Source organism: Rhinatrema bivittatum, chromosome 2 (assembly GCF_901001135.1).
Source record: "Rhinatrema bivittatum chromosome 2, aRhiBiv1.1, whole genome shotgun sequence".
In the NCBI taxonomy this organism is placed as follows: Eukaryota; Metazoa; Chordata; class Amphibia; order Gymnophiona; family Rhinatrematidae; genus Rhinatrema; species Rhinatrema bivittatum.
Genome location: NC_042616.1, coordinates 622,909,286 through 622,933,935, shown reverse-complemented (window position 1 = coordinate 622,933,935; position 24,650 = coordinate 622,909,286). Strand labels below are relative to the sequence as shown.

The following is a 24,650-nucleotide window of genomic DNA, read 5'->3' as shown; positions in this document are numbered from 1 at the left end:
GATCTTTTGCTATATGGTATTTATTGATTCTGTACTTTGTGCCATCCCTATTTTATATGTAATTTTGAAGTCCATATTCAGCGCTACTTAGCTGAAAATGCAGGGCGAGAAGGAGTGTCTCTGAAAACCCTCCTTAACCAGTGCTGGACCAGGCATCTAGCTTGGTCCATCTTAAAAGCTAGAGACACAGGTAGCTCAATGGGCGCACTCCCAAGAGCAGGAATAAGTGTCTGGGCCCAGCTGGGAACAGATAGGCCCGGGATATCCAGGAGAATGCGGCTCCACATTAGGAGTCACCACTCAGGAAAAGGATCTAGGTGTCACTTTCGAAAATACATTGAAATCTTCTGCTCAGTGTGTAGCAGCAGCAGCCAAGAAAGCAAATAGAATGCTAGGGATTATTAGGAAAGGTGAATACTGAAGCTAAAGAATGAATGTGAATACTGAAAGTACGTAAGAACATAAGACTGAGTCAGATCAAAGGTCTAACATGCCCAGAATACTGTTTCCAACAGTGGCCAAGCCAGGTCAAAAGTACCTGGCAGGATCGCAAGGGGTAGATACATTCCAAGTTGCTTATCCCAAGAATTACCAGTGGATTTCTGCAACTCTTTCTTAATAATGGTTAATGGACTTTTCCTCCAGGAACTTGTCCAAATCTTTTTTAAATGCAACTTTAAATGTAGCTTTCACCACATCCCCTAGCAACGAATTCCAGAGATTAATTATGCTTTGAGTAAAAACATATTTTCTCTTATTAGTAACTTCATTGTGTGTCCCCTGGTCTTTGTATTTTTCAAAAGAGTAAATAACTGATTAACATTTACTCATGCCATTCCACTCATTATTTTATAGACCTCTGTCATGTCTCTCCTTAGCCAACTCTTCTCCAAGCTGAAGAGTCCTAACCTCTTTAGCCTTTCTTCCTTTGTTCCAGCCCCTTTATCATTTTGGTCGCCCTTCTTTGCATCTTTTCTAATTTTGCTGTATCTTTTCTGAGATGTGGTGACCAGAATGGCACATAACACTCAAGATGAGGTCGCATCATGGAGCGATACAAAGGCATTATGATATTCTCTATTTTATTCTACATTCCTTTCCTAATAATCCCTAGCATTCTATTTGCTTTCTTGGCTGCTGCTGCTGCACACTGAGCAGAAGATTTCAATGTATTTTTGACAGTGACACCTAGATCCTTTTCCTGAGTGGTGACTCCTAATGTGGAGCCTTGCATTATATAGCTATAATTTGGGTTACTCTTCTCTAAGTGCATCACTTTGCACTTGTCCAAATTAAATTTCATTTGCCATTTGCATGCCCAATCTCCCAGTTTTGCAATGTCCTCTTGCAATTTCTCACAATCCTCTTGCAATTTAACAACTTTGAATAAATTTATGTCTTTGGCAAATTTGATTACCTCACTTGTTCCCATTTCTAGGTTGTTTATAAAAATATATAAAAAATCATTGGTCCCAGAACAGATCCCTGGGGCAATTTTGAAAAATTTACCATTTAGCCAATCCACAATAGGATACAGCCCCCTATCCCATGACTAATTTCCTAAGTCTCTTGTGAGGGACTTTGTCAACTGCTTTCTGGAAATCAGGTTACATTATATCAACTGGCTCACCTTTATCCACGTTTACACCCTAAAAAAAAAGTAGAAAATTTGTGAGGCAAGACTTCCCTTAGCTAAATCCATGTTGGCTTTGTCCCATTAAACTATGCTTATCTATATGCTCAGCAATTTTGTTCTTTATGATAATTTCTACCATTTTGGCTATCAGACTCACTGGTTTGTAGATTCCTGGATCATCCATTCATCCCTTTTTAAAAATTGGTGTGACATTGGCAAAACTCCAGTCTTCAGATACCACAGATGATGTACTCATACTTTACAAATTTCCAATAGCAGGTCCACAATTTCCTTCAGCACTCTGGGATGTATACCATCTGGTCCAGGTGATTTGCTACTCTTTAGTTTTTCAATTTGCCCTAGTACAACTTCCAAGTTCATTGAGATCTGTTTCAGTTCTTCAGAATCATCAACTTTGAATATCATTTCTGGCACGGGTATATCTTTTACATCATCCTCAGTGAATACAGAAGCAAAAAATTCATTTAGACTCTCTGCTATGGTTTGTCATCCCTAAGTGCCCCTTTTACACCCTTGATCATTAATTGGTCCAAATGACTCCCTTGCAGGCTTTTTACTTCAAACGTACCTGAATACGTTTTTATTCTGAGTTTTTGCTTCCACGGCAAGCTTCTTTTCAAATTCTCTTTGCCTTCCTTAATCAATGTTTTCTATCTGACTTGCCAGTGCTTATACTGTTTTCTTCATTCAGATTTCTTTTCCATTTCTTGAAAGATGTTCTTTTAGATATTATAGCCTCTCTCACCTCACCTTTTAACCATGCCAGTAGTCATTTAGCCTTTCTTCCACCTTTTCTAATGCATGGAATACATCTGGTCTGGGTTTCCAAGATGGTATTTTTAAACAACATCCATGAGCTAAACTCCTAACCTTTGCAGTTGCTCCTTTCAGTTTTTTCCTAACCATTTTCTTCATTTTACCTTAGTCACCTTTTTTGAAAGTTAACTGCAGTCGCAATAGATTGCTTTTTTGCATGCCCTCCAGTTATTAAATCAAATTTGATAATATTGTAATCATTATTGCCAAATGGCTCCAATACTATTACCTCTTGCACCAAATCCTGTGTTCTACTAAGGACGACATAAAAAAGTTTCCCCTCTTGTTGGTTCTTGCCAGCTGCTCCATGAAGCAGTCATTTATTTCTTCTAGGAATTTACTTCTCTAGCATGTCCTGATGTGACATTCACCCAGTTAGTACTGGGGTAATTGAAATCACCCATTATTACTGTACTGCTGATTTTGTTAGCTTCCCTAATTTCTTTTATCATTTCAGTGCTCTTAGTTCATTCTAACCAGGTGGATGGTAAATCACCCCCACTACTATTTTATACCTTTTCACCTGGAATTTATATCCATAAAAGATTCAACATTGCATTTTGTTTCCTGTAGAACTTTTATCTCTTTAAAATACAATACCATCCCTCCACCAATTTGATCCATCCTATCATTTCAATATAATTTGTACCCTGGTATCACAATATCCCATTGGTTATCCTCCTTTCATCAAATCTCTGAGGTGCCAATTCTGTCTACCTCTTCATCCAGTGCTATACACTCTCCCATTTTATTTTTTAGACTTCTAGCATTTGTATACAGACATTTCAAAATATGTTTGTTTGTATTAACCACCTGCTCATCAGTTGACAGGGGTAATTTGTAATCTTTCTGCACTTTACTTAAAAAAACCTGGTTCACTTTGGCATTTACTGCAACCTCTCTACTGGGATGCCCTATTTTCCCTTTTCTCTTAGTATCCTTCAAAGATACATCATTCTGAACCATGCGCTTCTGACTGTCGGCTTTCCCCCATCATCTAGTTTAAAAGCTGTGCATTCTCGTTTTTAAAGGTGAAAAGTGAATACTGAAGAGAAATGCTGAGATGTGAATACTGAAGAGAAATGCTGAGTGTGAATGTAGTTGAAGGTGAGCCACTTTTGTAAATATAGTTAATATAAGCAAAATCAGAATCTGGCATGTGTCTGTCCTCTGGGGAAGTAGACTGCTTGTGCTATCTCACATAGGGACTTATCTGGCTAAGTGGTGGTGGCTGAATATCCGGTCCCATAGTAGTTTAGACAGATAAGTGGTGGGCGGGATATGGGTGCTCCAGGGGCTAACATAGTAAAAAGAGATATTCAAACTTATCCAGTTATGTTAGCTGGATAAGTTAGATCTGCTCAATAGCAGATCTAAAGTTAGCTGGATAAGTCTTATCCGGCTAACTAGCGATTTAACTGGGGATATTCAGCGGCATAGCTATGCCGCTAAATATCCCTATATGTTAATCGGATAAGTCTTATTCAGCTAACTTATTTAACTGCCTTTTTCACATTCTCCAGCAATGAATTTCAGAACTTAATTGTGTGTTAAGTGAAAAAAATATGTTTTATTTGTTTTAAATTTGATACTTAGTAACTTCATGTACTGTTCTCTAGTCTTTTTACTTTTTGAAAGAATAAATAACTGATTTGCATTTACCAATTCCACTCCACTCATGATTTTACAGATCTTTCTCTTCTCTTCTCCAACCTGATAAGCCCTAACCTCTTTAGCCTTACCGCATAGATGAGCCATTCTATCCTGGCAACAGAACACCGGCTGGGCCATGAATGATCTGCTAACAGTTTTGGGGAACACACTTCTCACAGCCAGCTACTTGCAGTCATCACAGCTTTATTCCATGTATCAGCATTTACTTCACACTCAAACACCAAGATCCCCTCAGTAAAGTCCACTGAATGGTTTAGCTAGCTCCATTTCCTAGTATCACACAGCATCATTTCCCAACTGTACCTCTTTTTGCAGATTTAAAAGCCCTAAGCGAAGGATGCAGGTAGGTATATCTGTTTCTGAGTTCCTGTAAGCCCTGCTGGGCTCCCCCTCTGGTTTGGTCTCTGTCTCCCTCTGAAAGGCAGTGCTCTCTGCAGCTTAAGAAAGATGCTCATTCTGTAATTAGCTCCCAGCTGGATCTTCTAATTTCTACATCTTTCTCTGGCTGCTGCCTGGATCCTAATTAATTATCTGCCAAGGATCTCAAAATTACATTTTCCTATTCCTTCTGGCTTCACAATCATTTAGCCAACTCGTGTTTACTTTTCCTTTCCCCAAAGAGAACTCCCTCTGCCTTCTGGAGTCTCTAACTGTCCTATTTCTCCGGGCTGCTTGTGTTTGTGTGAAATCCCTGCTTCTTCTCAACCCTCATCATCATTCTTCACTTTTCTAGTTCCGCTATATCTTCTTGAAATGCGGCAATCAGAATTGCATACAGTTCTCTAGATGTGATCAAACCATGGACGGATACACAGGTATTATGATCTTTTCTGTTTTATTATTCATTCCTTTCCTAATAATTACTAACATTGTTTGCTTTTTGACTGCCCCACACACTGAGGATTTCAACGTACTGTCCATAACAACGCCTAGATTTATTTCCTTGGTAGTGACTCCTAATATGGAACCAAACATTGTGTTAACTACAGTTTGGATTATTTTTCTCTACGTACATTTTGAAGTCAATATTCAGTGCTACTTTGCATTTGTCCACATTAAATTTCATCTATTTGGATGCCCAGACTCCCATTGCCACAAGGCCCTTTTACAATTTTTCACAATCTGCTTGTGATTTAACAACTTGGAGTAATTTTGTGTCGTCTGCAAATGTGATCACCTCATTCATTGTTCCCTTTTCCAGATCATTTACAAACATGTCAAAAAGCACCTGTCCCAGCAGAGATCCCAGTATTTCCCTTCCTCCATTGGGAAAACTGATCATTTAGTTCTACTCTCTGTTTCCTATCTTTTATCCGGTTCACAATCCACAGTGGAAAACTGCTTTTTATACCATTACTTTTTAATTTCCTGAGAAGTCTCTTATGAGGGACTTTGTTAAATACCCATTAAACCATGTCTATCTATAAGTTCTGTAATTTTACTCTTTAGCATAGTTTTGATTCTATTCAAAATCAGCAATAAAGTAGTCACCCAGGAAGGTGTGGCAAACAGGAGGGTATCTAGTGAAGCTTGAGGAATGATCTAGAGTCTGGCAGCTAAAAAATGCAAAGTCATGCGTTTTGGTGGTAAAAAGCTAAGGAAGTAGTACAGTACTGGGGTGAAATTTTTCTATGCATGACACAAGAGCAGAAGCTGGGGGTGATTTTATATGATCATCTCAAGTTGGTTCAAGAGGCGATATAAAAGCCAGAAAGATGCTTGGGTGCATGGGAAGAGGAATGATCAGCAGGAAAAAAAAAGGAGATGAACTTGCCCCATACAAGTCCCTGGTGAGACTTCATTTTGAATACGGAGTAGAATTGTGGAGACTGCACTTTAAAAGGATATAAACTGGATGGACTGAGTTCAGAAAGTGACTACTGAAAGGTTCAGTGGTCTTTAATGTAAAGCATATGGAGAGAGACTTAAAGATCTAGAGAAAAGATGAGATAGGGAAGATATGACAGCGGCATTTATATACCTCCAAGGTTTCCATGCACAGGAGGTGGGCATCTTTCAATGGAAAGGATGCTCTGGAATGAGTGGTCATGAGATGAGAGTGAAATGGGGAAGACTCGGGTGTAATCTAAGGAAACATTTCTTTGCAAAAAGGTGGTAGATGCATGGAACAGCTCTAGTGGAGATAAGGACAGCATCAATTCAAAAAAGCATGGGAAAAACACAGTGGTTCTCTGAAGGGATGGTAGGGATTGTAGAGCTGAGCAGTTGGTATGGATGGGCAGACTAGATGGGCCTTATGGTTGTTTTCTGCCTTCAAAGTTCTCTTTTTAAAAAGCAGTAGTCTCCATTGTGAAGGTTTGCTCCAGCACTTTAAGATGCCATTCTCCCAAGCATTGAAAAACTGTAATGTTGTGATTTTATCTGTAATCTTTATGTTATAGGTTAACTGATGCTGTAAATCACCTTGGGATTTTGTGTTGGAAAGTGAGGAATAAATACAATCGGCTGATGAAACTGCTATCTTTTCAGGAAACCTTCTGAAGGTCCAGAGTACTGCTAGGGTGCTGGGGAGGAAAGATGGGGGGGGTGTCTATTTATTATTTATAATTAGAAATACAAGCAAATAAGTTAACTTGTATAGAAAATGGAGATTAACCAGTAGAAATAAACATACAAAACAAGAAAATAGTTAGCATACATCATCCCCACTGTTTACTCTCTTATCAAGCCCACAAAATATACAGAAAGGAAACCAAGGAAGAGACGAAGTCAAGAAAACCCCTTAAGAGATATCTTCATTTACAGACGTAGAAGCTGATCTTACAGCTAATCCAGAAAAGATCTTAAATGTTTAGGCTCAAAGAGGATATATCTAACATGAGGGATTTTTATCAAACATTTTGAAGGGTATTTCAAAAGGAAATTACCGCACAGATCCCTTACTTCTTAACATATATGAAGGAAGAGTTTTCTCCTTCTCTGTTTACAAACATCCGGAAACAACCAAATCTTCAGATCTATAAACAATTTATCCTCTTGACGAAAGAAAAGTCTCATCACAGAGTCCTTATCGGCCTCAAAAACAAAGAAAACTAATAAAGCAGCAAGCTGCTCTACTTCCTCATCTGACATGTCCAGAAGCACAGTCAAGTCCGATATTTTACCATTATGAAACAAACGTCTGCGTGAGCTATTAAAAAACATTTCATTAGCAGCTCTACAGGGAGCCCATGACAAGAGAATATAAAGCTAGGACAGCAGAGATAAGATTGGTCTGAATATTCCCCCTGCTCCCTGACTGATTGCAAATCCCATGCAATGCTAAAATTGGGATCTGATAACATGAATTGGTTTTCCAGCAAAGACAGGAGGGGGGGGGGGGGGGGGGGGGCAATTCCGCGTTGTTGGCTCTGTGCGTGAGAAATTTTATTCCACATATATTGTGACTCATTTTCTAAGGGAAACCACATGCATAATTTCCCTTTCAAAATTAGAAGCTGCAAGTATGCACACTAAGATAGCCCACGTTCTTTGCGACTCCTACTTGTGCTCGCAGCTGAGTAAGGGCAAAATAGTGCACATACATTTGAAAACTGAAGGTTCGCAAGCTTGTTTATTCCCCTGACCCAAACACATCCACGGAAAAGCCTCTCCCTATCCTGGCTAAAAGTCTATGCAGAGGACAATTTTCAGATGGCCAATTCGGCTTTGAAAAGTATTCTCTTGCTATGGATGTAGAGACCTTGTGGGCAGCTCCACTAGTAACTGACCCTTGTGAGTGAAGTCGGCGTGAAACATACCATTTCGCCCCAGCACCCCTACTAGAGGTTGCTGCAGTGGTGTGCTCCTACCTTTTGAAGAGCAGATGATGCCAGGGCTGGCCCAACCCACAGTGCAAACTATGTACTTGCAAAGAGCAGCAGCTCCACGGGGGTGGCATCATATAGCTGAGCCCGCCCATGGAGTCTATGCAGCACAGAACCTGGTTTTTCTTTTCCACACCCTACTGTGCCCCACTCGGCTGTCACCAGGGGTGGCACTAATACAGCGTCAACTTCATGTCTTTTGAGTAGCCAGTTTGATCTACGCAACTCTTACCATGAGACTGGATCCACACAGCACAGGAAGTATTATATACTGCTCCTTTTGCCGAGCAGGGAAGATCGAGAGGAATCCAGTCTGCAGGGCACCAAGGATCAGGGGGCAGTGGGGATGGGATGTGTGAGAGCTTTTGGGGGGAGGGGAGGAATGCGGGGAGAACTTTCAAGGGAAGGAACTGAATGCAGGGAGAGCCTTCTAAAGATGGAATATTATGGAGTACATATTACTGAATATTTTTGTGAAATGAATTAATCTTATGCAGCTGTAAAAATGTCTTTATGTTACAATGAGGTTTTATATTGTTATATGTATCGCATTTGACTTTGATACAAATTTTTACTTGTATATTACATTTATTTATTTGATATTTTGAATTTTTTGTGCTTGCGTTTGCCTGTTTTTATGGTGTGTACTGCCTCAGACATTTTTTTTTTGCGGTGGGTAATAAGTTCTGAAAAAAAACCCCCCAAAAAACTGATTGAGGTTTTTCTGGGGCTAGTCTAAGAATCTCAAGCTGTATGAAAGTGCAGGGTCCTATGAGTGAGCAGCTCTGCTCCCTGGCTGCTCAAAACTGCTCTTACTTGAAGTGGGCCAGAAGCAGCTCCTCATATTGAAACTGAAATCACGACGATTTAAGGCCCCGGTATAATAAGAAGGGAGTAAAATATGTGGTTTGAATTTCAGCGCACATTTCCTTTTCTCATGCACTAACAGGCTAATGCAATTCCATGTGCTGGCCGCAGCGCATGGCTCAACACGCGAGTCCATAACCCCCGAAGCAAAATGGGGGTTAGGGTGACCAAAACGCACATCCAACCGAGTGCGTGGCTAATAGCGCTCATCACACGTAAATTCAAGTTGATGAGGCTCTTAGCTATTTCCCCCGATGCAAAAAAAAGAAATGTGCACCTGACGCTCACATTTTTAGCCTCAAAAATGAAGGCCTGCTCCAGAGCAGGCCTTCATTCTTGAGGAGCCCAAAACGTTTACAGTAAAGCAGAAAATACTGACGATATTAAGTTGGAGGAACCAAAAAAGGAAACACCTTAAAAAAAAAATTGTACTGGCAGTCAGGTTAGGAAAAAGGGACGCTCAATTAACGTCTGTTTTCCTAACCTGCTGACAGTCACCTCTCCTGGGCACCCGCTGCCAAGGAGGCACTAGGGGCGCACAATTTCCCCATGTGCCTCCATTTTATTGTGGCAGCCCATTTAAATATTACATCAGGTGCCCCGGAGAGGTGCATTGGCACGCGTTAGGAGAGCAGGCGCTCAATCCTGAGCGCCCGTTTTCCACGCGCTGATACTGCATCGGCCTGTAAATAAAACGATGATACTTCTAATGCAGCAGGCATTTTACAAAGTGCGTCATCCCAAAAATATGCACATGAAGATGTGCTTAGCACGTATATAATATGATTTATGTGCATGAACCATGTTATCTGCTACTATAACAGCCCCTCCAGGCACATCACCATTAAGCCCTGGGTACTCCTGTTTTCAGCTGGTGCAGTGTAAGTTAGTGAGCAGGGGGAGGCACCATTCTGCAGAGCCCCTCCCCTTTGAGGGTGCTGGAATAGCCGTCCTCCTTTGGAAGTTGAGTTGTGATGTTTGGAGGAAGTTGGAGATTTTGTCCCTTGCTTGGATTCTTGGCCTACCTGGGAGCTTGAGTTCCGTCCTACCTGTAAGTCCTTGGGTCAGGTCAGGGGCTCCATGCCTATAGCCCACTCCCTTAGGTACGGGGTGGTTTGTCCTGGAACTCATTTTTGGGATTTTTGCCTTTGTTGTAAGATGACTGTAGGCTTGGGAAGGGGGGAGTTTTTGAGGAAACCTCTCCTTTGGTCCCTGGGAAGGGAAGACCTGCTCCGCTGGCATCTTCCCAGGAGGCACAGGAAGGGGGGTGACCCCGCTACAGCATCTTCTGGTATTCTGAATCATATTTAGGGCAAAGGACATTTGTGTTGAAAAGATCTGGGAGGAAGTGTTTGGGCTGCCCCTCTTCCTGCTCATTGGAAGGAACATCTGGAGCTGCTTGTTCTTGAGGGGATCCATCAAAACGGGGATTGAATAAAGGAAGAGAAGAAGAATAAACAAACTAACAGGCTGATGCAATATCGGCACCCGTAAAATGGAGGCTCATGATCGAGTGCCTGCTCTCCTAACGCGCCACGATCCACCCCTCCCGGGTGCCCAATTTTATATTCAAATTAGCTGCCACAGTAGAAAGGAGGCGCTAGGGGAAATTGTGCGTCCCTAGTGCCTCCTTGGCGTCGGGCTCCCAGGAGAGGTGGCTGTCAGCAGGTTAGGAAACGGACGCTCAGTACGAGCATCCATTTTCTTACCCCACTACTGGCACAAAACACAACCACAATATACATGGCCTGGACGGTGTATATTATGGGTGTATATTGGCTGCCCAGAAATGTTTATTTTTTTCTCAGTTTTTTTTTTTTTTTAATTATTCCACTTTCGCTGGTCCCTCCTACTTAGTATCGCGACGATACTAATAGGAGGTATCACAGAAAGCAGGAATTTGGGGTTTTTACAATGCGCCCTTGAGTACAGCAGACCCAGGCTGGCATAAAACTTGCTGCGCTGCGAGGGCGCGTTGGCCACATGGGAAAATGTTTTGCATCGCGGAGATTAGCTAACGGCCTCCTCTACATGTTCTTTACATGTGATGAGCGCTATTAGCTCTACGTTTGATTGGGCGCACGTTTTGGACATGGTTTATACTCCGAAAACGTGTTTCATGAACATAAAGGTTATGTACACATTACATGAGTTAGGGGCACACAAGTTGTGTTCCTCAAAGTAAGAAGCAAAGCATGAGTTAGGTGCTCCCTTTTCATGTTTTGTGCATACAATTTTTATGAGCACTTTTGTTCTCCTACTTTGTGTGCAGAACTTTTAGTGGCATAATTTTCAGGTGCACAAATCATGTTTTGCAGGCTAATCATTTTTTTTAATTTTGCATAAATGTTGAACACCAGACCCCTGCACTATGAACTCTGGATTTAGTCCCATAGATTAACATTAGCCCTAGAAACTTTACCCTGCCTTTGACCAAGAGCTACATTTCCAGCGTTAAGAAAACATGAGGTAATCCTACGCACCTCTCTGCAATGGGGAAGAATAGCTAATGCTCTGATTAACATGGGATTTGCAGGGAGGAATGCTAATTTGTGCATTAAGGGGTTAATTTTCAAAAGGATTTACATGTGCAAATGTATCTACTATTGTAGCAATTTTCAAAAGCCATTTACACGCATAAGATGCACTTACGCGGGTAAATCCTACGGACAATTCAATGGTATATACTGTAGCAATTTTCAAAAGCCCACTTACATGGGTAAAGTGCATTTACTCATGTAAAATCCATTTTTAAGCGTATAAATGCTTTTCAAAATCAGGCCCATCGTTTTTGTGTGCTAAACTCCTTGTCACATTGGGGAGTACATCTGTATGCAAAAACATGGAAACTGTAAATCATCTAGAGCTTCAGCGATTAATGAATACATATAGAAACATAGAAACATAGAAATGACGGCAGAAGAAGACCAAATGGCCCATCCAGTCTGCCCAGCAAGCTTCACTCATTTTTTCTCTCATACTTATCTGTTTCTCTTAGCTCTTTGGTTCTATTTCCCTTCCACCCCCACCTTTAATGTAGAGAGCAGTGATGGAGCTGCATCCAAGTGAAATATCTAGCTTGATTAGTTAGAGGTAGTAGGGGTAGTAACCGCCGCAATAAGCAAGCTACACCCATGCTTATTTGTTTTTACCCAGATTATGTTATACAGCCCTTATTGGTTGTTTATCTTCTCCCCTGCCGTTGAAGCAGGGAGCTATGCTGGATATGCGTGAAGTATCAGTTTTTTTCTTCTCCCCTGCCGTTGAAGCAGAGAGCTATGCTGGATATGCATCGAAAGTGAAGTATCAGGCACATTTGGTTTGGGGTAGTAACCGCCGTAACAAGCCAGCTACTCCCCGCTTTGTGAGTGTGAATCCTTTTTTCTTCTCCCCTGCCGTTGAAGTTATGCTGGATATGCGTGAAGTATCAGTTTTTCTTTTCCCCTGCCGTTGAAGTAGAGAGCTATGCTGGAAATTCGTGATGTATCAGTCTTTCTCCAATGCCGTTGAAGCAGAGAGCCATGCTGGATATGCATCGAAAGTGAAGTATCAGGTACATTTGGTTTGGGGTAGTAACCGCCGTAACAAGCCAGCTACTCCCCGCTTTGTGAGTGCGAACCCTTTTTTCTTCTCCCCTGCCGTTGAAGCAGAGAACTATGCTGGATATGCATTGAAAGTGAAGTATAAGAATGGAGTGATCAAGCTAGTTGAAAGGCATCAGGAATAGAGGAAGGTGGAGGTAGTAATTTGGTTATTTGGTTTGGGGTAGTAACCGCCGTAACAAGCCAGCTACTCCCGTCTTTGTGAGTGCAAATCCTTTTTTCCACATTTCCTCTTGCTGTTGAAGCTTAGAGTGATGTTGGAGTCACAGTAACCATGTGTATGTTTATTGAATAAGGGTATTGTCTCCAGGCAGTAGCCATCATTCTGGCGAGTCACCTACTCTTCATTGGCGGCCTCTTGACTTTATGGATCCACAGTGTTTATCCCACGCCCCTTTGAAGTCCTGCACAGTTCTGGTCTTCACCACTTCCTCCGGAAGGGCATTCCAGGCATCCACCACCCTCTCCGTGAAGAAATACTTCCTGACATTGGTTCTGAATCGTGACCCCTGGTTCTGCTGATTTTTTTCTTATGGTAAAGGTTTGTCGTTGCCTTTGGATCATTAAAACCTTTCAAGTATCTGAAAGTCTGTATCATATCACCTCTGCTCCTCCTTTCCTCCAGGGTGTACATATTTAGATTCTTCAATCTCTCCTCGTACGTCATTTGATGAAGATCCTCCACCTTCCTGGTCGCCCTTCTCTGTACCGCTTCCATCTTGTCTTTGTCTTTTTGTAGATACGGTCTCCAGAACTGAACACAGTACTCCAGGTGAGGCCTCACCAAGGACCTGTACAAGGGAATAATCACTTCCCTTTTCTTAAATGTGTGCACAACCTCACGCTAACACGTGCACAGCCAAGTGCACCGATTCAGGCCTAAGTTAGATTTGGCTTGTTTCTGTTTACCACATGGCTGCTCTGTGATGTGAGAAACCGACGGGATTCCTGGGCTGAGCTCTTGCTCTTGGACTGGGGATAAGTTCTGGAGGGTTTGAGGTGAGGGGGAAATGTAGTCTGATACTGGTTTTATGCTGGACCGTCAAAGAACAGCACTGGAATCAGATCCGAAACCCCCTTAACGTCAATAATTTACTTCAGTAACTGATGGTAGGAATAGAAGGGGGGGGGGGGGGGGGGCAGAAGGCTATGTGAAAGTTAATTGGGAAAAAAACCCTGGCAACTGTCTGCGCATACTCCTATCGGAAAGCCAAAAGTGCATGACATGCCATGTCTCTGCACTTCTAATAGGTTCCTTCCCAGAGATTCACCCCTTTTACAGAGATGTATTCCTGCAAGCTATTAGTCATATTAGTTTAATTTTACCATACACTTCAATACGCAGGTAACAGGTTTTTAAGTTCTGTTAAATTTGTCTGCCTCTTATGCTTTCATAACATGCAATAAATATCCATTACTTTAGTTTCTTTAAATAAGAGATCCATGAGAATTATTCCTCTAGTTAAAATAACCATATGTCACATTGCATTTTAATTTAGTAGTTTTCTTGTATTTAGTTTTCTCGTATGAAGTTATCTTCCACAATGTTAAACCTTTTCATTTATATGGATTTGTTATTACACTCTTACGTTGGAATGTTATCTGTAAAACACTGCTGCTAATACCTATATTTATTTAGCGCTGTTATGAAATATTGTTGAATGTGAACCGATGTGATGTTACTAAACAAATGTCAGTATATAAAAACCACAAATAAATAAATAAAGTTTTAAGAAACAGAATCTGTAGGGAGAAACTTTCCATGGCTGTGTTCTTTTAATTTTTTTAATTTAATTTTTCCCCTCCCATTCCAGATTCCCTCCCTCCTGTTATCTTTCCCAGATTTAAACTGGATCTGGTCAGCCCCCAAGTCCCAGGCACTGTTTTCTGTAATAAGCACGGTGCACGCTGGTGATACCCACCAATCCTAGGACAGCTCCTTGTCTGCAGGAGGAGGATTTCACTTAAAGGTGCCTTTGGGTCACGTCCGGAACCCTAAGAGGATTTTTACCTTTTTCTCTCCCACTTCCCTTCTCATACAGCTTTTCCTTCTGCACATTCTGGCAGGCATTGCAGCAGCAGCAACTGCCGCCTTCTAGAGCTGACACACCGTGGGACAAGCCCCTTGCAGGCAGCCCTCCAAAAGCAGCACTTAAGCTTTCAGAGCTCTGACCAGCTTGAGATATGGAGACCTTAAATCAGGGACTGAATCTATGTCACTCGCATGACAGCAGGTTTGTAGCCCCATCGCTTTAGTCAGAACATCAGACCGCACACGTATTGTTACACACTTAGCCCCCTGGCTCTGCATTTCAGGAAAACAAAAATCAGCTCACACGAACAGCTGTTTTAGGATAACTTTGGATATTTGTACTCTCTCAGTTTGGATGTTTAAACAATGGCAAGCAGTGCCAGTTTCTGCCCCTTCCTTTCCTTCTACCACACGCTCACTACTCTCTTCCCATCCGACTACATGATCATGCAACAAAAAAGGAAGAAGTGAATTCCAGTGTAACTATTTTCTGTACTGGGTTTAATCCAACATGTTATAGGAAACCCAGGCTAGAGCAATTGCCTACGTAGCTCTTTTACTAAAATCTGGCGCTCTCGCAGAACTATTTTACGTCAAGATAATAAACAGTGCCAAAAAAGTAACTGGCAGCTTAATGCCTTTATAGTTTACAGTGACTACAACAGGTCAGTGGCCTCCCCTCCTCCCCCTAATGTTCCAATCAGTGCTACCAAGGATTTTGCTCGTATTAAAACCAGCCATGTGGCTCCTGGGAGGGCCTTTGTTTCATTTTATCAAAACAACGTATATAACTGGGTGCAACAGAGCTGTTATGAGCTTTCTGATAAGAAAATGGAAGCATATAACTGATTAAAAGCTTATTTCTGATTGGCATGAGCATGACCTTGTTCCTGGAACTTATTCTGACCTTCCTCTGGTGGTTCTCTGCAGAATCTTCATTCCTGAAAGGCAGCAAACTTTGCCTTCCCAGCTCCTGCTGCATCGCTCAAGATCTTCTGCATGGTACCTTGGTGACGGTAACTGGAGCTCACTAAATATCCCATAGGCATCCTGAACTAGAAGGCACAACCTGCAAGAAACATGGTCCATGTCAGAGAGTGGCTCGGAACGACGCACACACTTCAATGCTAAGCTTGTACTTCTTTAGAAGAAGGGATACGGTGTTTGGCCTTTTTTACTTTCTTTTTTCAAAGGAGGAATTTAAAGTAACTTCTAAATTAGTGTCAAGTTTGTGCACCAAAAATCCCAGTTAAGAAAAGCATTTTTTGTCTTGTTAACACTGATGCTACAAGTCTTGCTTTTCTTTATACAATTTGATAATAGACATAGTGATGCACTCCTGCATTATTCTCACTGTGAAATGCTAATGAACATTTTCTGTCTGCAAGCAAAATGAATTGACCTTTAAATAAACATTTATCAATTACTGCAATGTCTTTGTAGGAAACTTATCATATCGTCACAAGAATATCATACGTATAGAAACATTAGAACAGATTCCTACTATCTCAGATTTTCCCCCTCCTTAAAAAAGAAATGACTAATTTTAAAACCCAAGTTAATAATAAATAATAATAATAAAAGGTTTTAAATAGTTTAAACACAATTAAAAAAGAAATTGCTTGACTGTGATTAGGATTCTCTGGAGACAACAAGATAAATCCACCATAATCAGTGGGTCACATCATTCAATGGCGCTGACACAGACCTAAATCTCAGATTTCAAAAATCTTTCTAAGCATGTACGGGAATTTCTACACACAGTCACTATCTCATGAGTCCCTTAGTCTCTTTCACAGTATTAAGCTAAGTAGTCAACTCTCCAGAAATGTGGATGGGTAACAAATGTATGGCCAATTTATCCTGCTGACTATAAAAGAACCTTGGCAACAGGTAAGAGACTTTGTTAAATAGTTGCTCCATAAGGCAGTCTTCAGCATTTGACTACCCATTGGTTATGGCTGATTTAATCCTAATGATGGAAAAAGCAGACAACCCATATACCACACAGTGGAGAGGACTGCTGGGTGAACAAGCTGTACAAAACTGCTTTTCCAAAGGTACTGTTCTGTTGGGACATGATGTCCAGACAGTAGTGTGACGTGAAGGTGTGGACTGATAATCAGGTACTAGTAGCTTTGCATATGTCTTGAATGAAAGTGGCTCTGAAGTTGCCATGGTTCTCACTTGCTGGACCTTGACAAAGTCTGTAATCTAAGCCAGCCAGAGCATAGCAATGCACTATACAATCCACTGGCCCATTAGAAAGAGTTGTTTTGGCAAATCCTCTTCCTAGTCTTTTAGGATTGAAGGCCATAAATAGTTGAGAAACTTCACTATGAGATTGGGTCCTCTGCAAGTAATATGCTAGGGCTTTCTTACAATCCAAAGAGTCTGTTCTCCTTTATCAACATGCAGTCTTGGAAAGAATAGGAGCAGCAGAGTTGACTGGTTAATGTGAAACACAAATGCCACTTTCGAAAGAAGCTTAGGGTGAATGTGTACAACACTACTGTTGTGAAAAAACTGAAGATATGGTGAATAAGAGACCAGAGCCTACAAGTCACTCACTCTCTGAGATGAAATGACAGTCACAAGGAACACCACCTTTCAAGTGAAAATCTGTAGATTCAGTGACTCAACAGGCTTGAAGGGAGTTTTCACAAGAACCACAGAATTTCTGAGTTTATATACCACTGGAGAGGGGCTCGCATATCAGGAGACAATGACATTTGGTGGGACAGTGTTTGAAGCCATTGATCCCATTGACTTTGAAGGGCCCAGTGGAGTCCCCGCATGTGAAGGTGAGTCAGAGGGACCACATGGATCACTGCTGCCATGTGGCATTTGCTGACATATAGTTCTATAGAAGAGAAGACCTTGCAAGGCCCATTAGAGTTCCAGTCCTTTTGACAAATGGAAGGTTTTCTCCCGAAGTGAGTCGGATCCAGACTCCTATGAACTGAATCCTCAAGAGGCTTGAATGGAATTAAGTTGGACTTTGAAATATTGACAATGAATCCTAGGGAGTGTAGAAGATGAATTCATATTTGGAAAGATTCCACAATACTAGACAGTGAGGGGCCCATCATTAATCAATCATCCAAGTACCGGAGCAAGCAGACTCCATGCTTCCATAATTATGCAGCTATGATCTCGACACTTGTTGAATACTCTTGGTGAGATCAAGAGGCTGAACAGGAGCACCTTGTACTTACAATGCATGCCCCCTACCACAAACCTGAGAAATTTCCGATGAGTGGGATGAATGGGGATGTGCTCTAAGTGTGCTTTAGATCCAAAGTGCACAGCCAGTCCTTCAGCTAAATGAACAGCTAAATTATCTGGAGAGAATTCATCTTGAACCTCTATCGAATCCAGCAACTAAGTTCTGCAAGTCTAATATGGATCTTAATCTATCCAATTTCTGGGGCAGTGGTTCCCAACCTGGGATCTTGCAGACCATCCCAGGGGGTCCTCCAGAAGGAGAAAAGGAGTAGGCTGCCACTACCTGTGATTAGTTGAGCTGCTGCCACAGGCCAAGTGAATGAGAGTGGGACCTATTATGGTCCTGAAAACTTCACCCCACGTTGATGCAGACCAGGTAGAGGGGGGACAGAAAAGGGCTGTTCACATTCATTAGAAGCCTCAAACCACACTGCCTTTTGTTTGGCGGGGGAGGGGAAGAGATAGATTGATTGCAGCCCTCAAAAGTCAAACTCCACTGCTACACAGTGAGGATGTCTGAACGGAAGGTGCTGATTTTGGATGCACAGAGGAAAGCTGGATTATCACAGTGGTGAGAAATATTTCCCACTATTGACACATGCTCTGCTACTGGCCTGAGAGAGGGAGAGAGAGAGAAGAGGAGAGGAGAGCTGCACCTGAAAAGAATAGAATGGTTCACAAGAAGAAAGGAGGAAATGGGACTGGTGTTGACACTACACTATTTGATTTTTATTCTGCTTTTCGGTAATTCAAAGCAGATTACATTCAGGTACTGTAGGTATTTCCCTGTCTCCAGTGGGCTCACAATCGAAGGGCTGGATTTTCCATTCTCGCAGAGAATGGTGAATCCCAGCGTTAACTGGGGGGGGGGGGCCTGCGAACGCCGGCAGCGATCGCACCACCGCGGTGTTATCGCTGCCGGCTTTCGCACCCAATAGCGCCACTGTGAAAGGTGGTGTTATTGGGTGCACAACTGGCGGCAATAACGGTGCTTACCTTATCGCCGCCAGCGAGAGATAGCACCGCGTCCGCCTCCTCCCCTACCCGCCCCCGGCAAGCTATCGCATGTGAAAAGGACTTTCGCATGCGATAGGCTTAGAAATGACCCCCCTAAGTTTGTACCTGAGGCAATGGAGGATAAAGTGACTTGTCCAAGGTTACAAACAGCAGCAGTGGGATGTGAACCCTGGTTTGTAGCCTGCTGCTCTAACCACTAGGCTACTCCTCCACTAAACTAAAGAGAGAGGCGGGTGTGACCTTATATATTGAGGCCTTTGCTTTCAAAAACCAGTCAGAATGAGGGGAGAGACAGAGGAGAAAATGTAAGAGACAAGAATGAAGGAAGAAATGGAGGATAAAGAGGGAGACAGGAATCCATGATTTACCTGATTAAGGGGAGTGACAGTGGATGGCAGAATATCAAGGGAGAGAAGGAGAGGGACCCTAGGAATCATGCTGGACAGAGGTCGTGAGAGAGAGAGAGGAATAGAGGACCACCATGGTACAGGAGGAACGAAGGAAAGATGATCACGAGGGATCAAGGAGGGCAGATGAGACAACAGCCAGGAGTGGATATGTCATTAAACACAATATTTAAAGGGACACACAGACAGACATGGAGATCTTATTAGCCTTCTTCCCACTGAAAAGCAGGCTATTGTTTTGCTTTTTCTAAAATCTAAATTATTTTCTGGCTATCATTTTCGGTATGTGTTTGTAAGAATCATAAAAGAAAATAAAGTATAAAAAAAAATTAGGCGATAAGGGGTCAATTTTCAGCGAGGGTAAGTTTCAAACTTTTTTATGCGGGTAAACACCTGTTTATCCATGTAAAAGGTCCTTTTGAAAATTACTAATTCCCATCACTGAGAGTAAAAGTAGCTACGCTGTGAAGAGCATACATATTTTTGCGTGTGCGAGGAAAAAAGGGCAAGGCTAGGTTGTTGGAGGAAAAGTACATGCAGAGATTTCATTCTGAAATCCTTGTGCATACTTTCACGCATGCCATTCACACCTGCTTCAAAGCAGATGAAAGGTTTGCAGGAACAAAAGTACTGGCTTTCCACTGTCGGCCTGAGTTTTCAAAAGGAATCTCCGTGGGCAGTTTTCCTTTGAAAATTAGATTGCAGGTCTGCAGGTAACAATTCTGATTTCCTGTCAGGTCATGCCAAGCTGCCATCCTGGAATGTTTTTTGAACTTGCTTCCTTTTCCCCTTTACAGCTGGAGTGGAAGCTGGGATGGCCTCAACCTTCAATTATGAGGGCAAATTTTCAGTAGCTTTGGAAATTGCCCTCCCTACATGTTCAGTTTAGATCAAAGTTGTATACATTTATGAATGATCCTGGACTGCCATCTCATTATTTCTTTTATTATGGCTGCAAAAATTTAAGAGAAGTTTGTGGGGGTCCATGAAACTTTTTGAAGCTGAAAAGGGGGTCCATGTTCCCTGAAAGGTTGGGAATTTAAAAGTAAGAACATAAGAAATGTCATACTGGGTCAGACCAAAAATCCATGAAGTCCAGCACAGTGGCCAAAGGTCACAAAAGTACTTGGAAGGATCTCAAAGAATAGGTCCAGTCCTTCTTGCTCATAATCAGAGATAAACAGTAGCTTTCAAAGTCCACATGGCTAATAGTCCTCTTGCAATTCCTCACGAGTTATGGACTTTTCTTCCAGGAACTTGTCTAAATCTTTTTCACCACTTTCTCTGGCAACAAATTTCACAGTTTAATTGTGCATTGAGCAAAAAATTACTCTCTCATTTTAAATGTGCTATCTATTAGCTTCATGGACTGTCCCCTAGTCCTATTGGAAAGGGTAGATAACCATTCCCTATTCATCCCAGTCCACCCTACTCATTATTTTATCAACCTTTATCATATCTCCTCTCAGCCTTAACCTATTTAGCCTTTCCTCATAGGTGAGCTGTTCCATCCCCGTTATTTTGGTCACCCTTCTCTGTACCTTTTATAGTTTTGCTATATCATTTTTGATGGGACAAGCAAAATTGCACATAATATTCACAGTGAAGCCTCAACCTCTGCTTTATTTTCTATTCCTTTCCTAAGAATATTCAACATTTTATTTTATTTTCTGACCACTGCCATATACTGAGCCAAGGAGTTCAAAGTATTGTCCACAAGAAATCCAAGAGCCTTTTCCTGGGTGGTGACACCCAATATGGAACCCAGTATCATGTACCTATAGTTTGACTATTCTTCCCTATATGTATCACTTTGCACTTTTCCAAATGAAGACGCTCTTGCAATTTCTCACAATAGGCTTTAACAACTTTGAATAATTTTGTCATCTGCAAATCTGATCACCCCACTCATTGCTTCCTTTTCCAGATCATTTATAAATGTATTAAAAAGCACCAGTCCCAGTATAGATCCCCGGCGCACGCCACTACCTTTCTCCATTGAGAGAAATTACCATTCAGTCCTACTCTCTGTTTCCTATCTTTTGGTCAGTTACCAGTCGACAATAGGACATTGTCTCCTATCCCATCCTCTAATTCCCTGATGAATCTCTCATGAGGGATTTTGTCAAATGAATCACCCTTGTCCTCAAGTTTATTAACCCCTTCAAAAATATATAATTGATTTGCATGACAAAGCTTCCCTTTGCTAAATCCATGATGACTCTGCCTGATTAATTTATGTCTACCCAGATGGCCAGTAATTTTGTTCTTCAGAATAGTTTCTACAATTTTGCCTGGCACTGGTAAGTAGTTTCCTGGATCATCACTGGAACCCTTTTAAAAATGGGCTTTACATTGACCATGGGGAACTAAGCCCATGCCAATCATCTGTGCTGAGAAAGATTCTATATGGTCTTATGATGTAGAAGGGATGTTACTTCCAGATGTAGCCAATCCACCTGGCCAAGGCTGGAAGCAGACATGGACATCCATTGGGCCTGGGAAAGGGAGGGAGAAGTGCAAGCGGTAGCCATAGCCCTTAACTTCAGGACCCACTGTCTTTTGTAATGAGGCCTTATTCTGGTAGGAAGGACTGGATCCTTCATTACACTGGTGGAGGTGGGTGTCAAAGGCGTCAAAACCTCTTCTAAGGCTTGGACTATGGTTGTTGTTGAATCTGATGCTAACACTCTTCACTCTATTGTTCTCTACCGAGCAACAAGTTGCATATGGGAAGGTACAGCATATTGCCTCTGAAAACAACAGAAGGGCCTCCTTTGGTAAAAAGTACACTTGTATGAAAGGCATTAACACCTGACCATGGGAAGCCAATCACTCAGCACCATAGACAGTGAGTGCAGGGTGGATTGATATTCCTTAATCAGCACAACTGTCTCCTGCACCTTGTTCCTAAACAAGTTCCCAGTGCAAGAAACATCTACCAGATGATCGTATACATCTTCCTGGAGTGTACTCACTTAGAGCCAAGTGAGCCTTCTGGCTCCAATAGACACTGCTGAAGAAATATGAGTGGTATATGCTATTGCCCTATTCAATAACGTTTTCCATATGCAAGAAACAATACTTTTTTTTTCAATAATGCTCCAAGAGTCAGGGCACAGAATGAGAAATGAGGACATTTAAACAACAGACCATAAAGAAAAAGTAGAAGTGAGTTAGTGGGAAAGGATAATGTGGATAAGGGAGAGGGAAAGAAGAGAGAAATGTTAAAAAGCACAGAATAGAATAATGGATGGAGAAAAATACCAAGATGGCAGGGGTAAAGGAGGAGAAGGCTCAGTTCAGGGGTCAGCAGTATGATAAATGTGTGTCAGGAACACAGGGAGAAAATGGGAAAAGGCAAAAGGCATTTCTCCAATCTTCCAGGATGCCTTTTTCACATAACTTTCTTTTGTGATGTCCTTACACTTACGAAGAATTGGGGTGACCAGGGACATTTAATGCAGCAACCTAGCACTGATAAGACAGGCTAAGAGAAAATTTGAAAAGAAGTTGGCCATAGAGGCAACAACTCACAATAAAAACGTTTTAAAATATATCCAAAGCAGAAAGCCTGTAAGTGAGTCAGTTGGACAGTTGGATGATCGAGGGGTTAAAGGGGCACTTAGAGAAGATAAGTCCAACGTGGAAAGATTAAACAATTTCTTTGCTTCAGTAATTATTGAAGATGATGCTGGAGAAATACCTGATCCGGAGAAGGTTTTCATGGGTGATGATTCTGATCAACTGAACCAAATCAAGGTGAACCTGGAAGATGTGGTAGGCCTGATTGACAAACTGAAGAACAGTAAATCACCTGGACTGGATGGTATACACCCCAGGTTCTAAAAGAACTAAAAAATAAAATTTCATAACTAATAGTAAAAATGTTTAACCTATCATTAAAATCATCCATTGTACCTGAAGAATGGAAGATGGCCAATGTAACCCCTATATTTAAAAAGGGATCCAGGGGTGATCTGGGAAACTATAAACCAGTGAGCCTGACTTCAGTGCCAGGAAAAATTGTGGAAACTGTTATAAAGAATAAAATCACAAAATATTTAGATAGACAAAGTTTGATGGGACACAGTCAACATGGATTTACCCAAGGGAAGACTTGTCTCACAAATCTCCTACATTTTTTTTGAAGGGGTGAATAAACATGTGGACAAAATGTGAACTGCTAGATGTGATATATTTGGATTTCCAGAAGGCATTCGACAAAGTCCCGCATAAGAGGCTTCTAAGAAAACTAAAAAGTTATGGGATAAGAGGCGATGTTCTTTTGTGGATTGTAAGTTGGTTAAAAGACAGGAGACAGAGTGTAGGATTAAATGGTCAAGTTTTCAAAGTGGAAAAAGATAAACAGTGGAGTGCCCCAGGGATTTGTACTTGGACTGGTGCTTTTTAATATATTTATAAATGATCTAGAAAGGGGTACGCTGAGTGAGGTGATCAAATTTGCAGACAACACAAAATTATGCAGAGTAGTTAAATCTCAAGTGATTTATGATGAATTGCAGGATGACATTTTGAGACTGAAAGATTGGGCTTCCAAATGGCAGATGAAATTTAATGTGGACAAGTGCAAAGTGATGCATATAGGGAAAAATAATCCTTACTGTAGTTACACTGTTAGGTTCTATCTTAGGAGTTACCACCCAAGAAAGAGATCTAGGTGTCATAGTGGATAAGACAATAACACATTGAAATAGTCAGCCCAGTGTGGTGGGTCGATCAAAAAAGCAAACAGAATGTTAGGACTTATTAGGAAGGGAATAGAAAATAAAAAAGGAGAATGTCATAATGTCTCTGTATCGCTCAAAGGTGAGACTGCACCTCGAATACTGTGTGCAATTCTGGTCACCGCATTTCAAAAAGGATATAGCTGCACTGGAGAAAGTGAAGAGAAGGGTGACCAAAATGATATGGGGCATGGAACGACTACCCTATGAGGAAAGGCTAAAGAAGTTGGGGCTGTTCAGTTTGGAGAAGAGACGACCGAGGGGGGATATGACAGAAGTCTACAAAATCATGAAAGGACTTAGTTTTTGGGTACTTGCCAGGTTCTTATGACCTGGATTGGCCACTGTTGGAAACAGGATGCTGGGCTTGATGGACCCTTGGTCTGACCCAGTATGCCATTTTCTTATGTTCTTATGACTTGAACAAGTTAATGTAAATCGGTTATTTACTCTCTCAGATAATAGAAGGACCAGGGGGTACTCCATGAAGTTATCAAATAGCACATTTAAAACAAATCAAAGAAAATTCTTTTTCACTCAGCGCATAGTTAAACTCTGGAATTCATTGCCAGGGGATGTGATTTTAGCTGTTAGTGTTACTGGGTTTAAAAAAGGTTTGGATAAGTTCCTAGAGATTAAATCCATAAATTGCTATTCTGGTAATTAATAAGCAATAGTAGCTTGTGATCTATCTAATGTCTGGGTACTTGCCAGGTACTTGTGACTTGGATTGGACACTGTTGGAAACAGGATGCTGGGCTTGATGGACTCTTGG

At 41.5% G+C, this 24,650-nt stretch overlaps 1 protein-coding gene across 6 annotated transcripts in view; it reads right to left on the bottom strand.

Annotated features, from left to right (window-relative positions):
- The window catches only part of SPIDR (scaffold protein involved in DNA repair), a 736,772-nt gene that overhangs the window by 43,158 nt on the left and 668,964 nt on the right, over positions 1-24,650 (bottom strand). For all 6 annotated transcript variants that reach the window (XM_029591243.1, XM_029591246.1, XM_029591241.1 and 3 more), the window contains one exon: positions 15,383-15,544. In XM_029591243.1, coding sequence (XP_029447103.1) covers positions 15,383-15,544 — 162 coding nt within the window. The remainder of the gene's footprint in view (positions 1-15,382; positions 15,545-24,650) is intronic.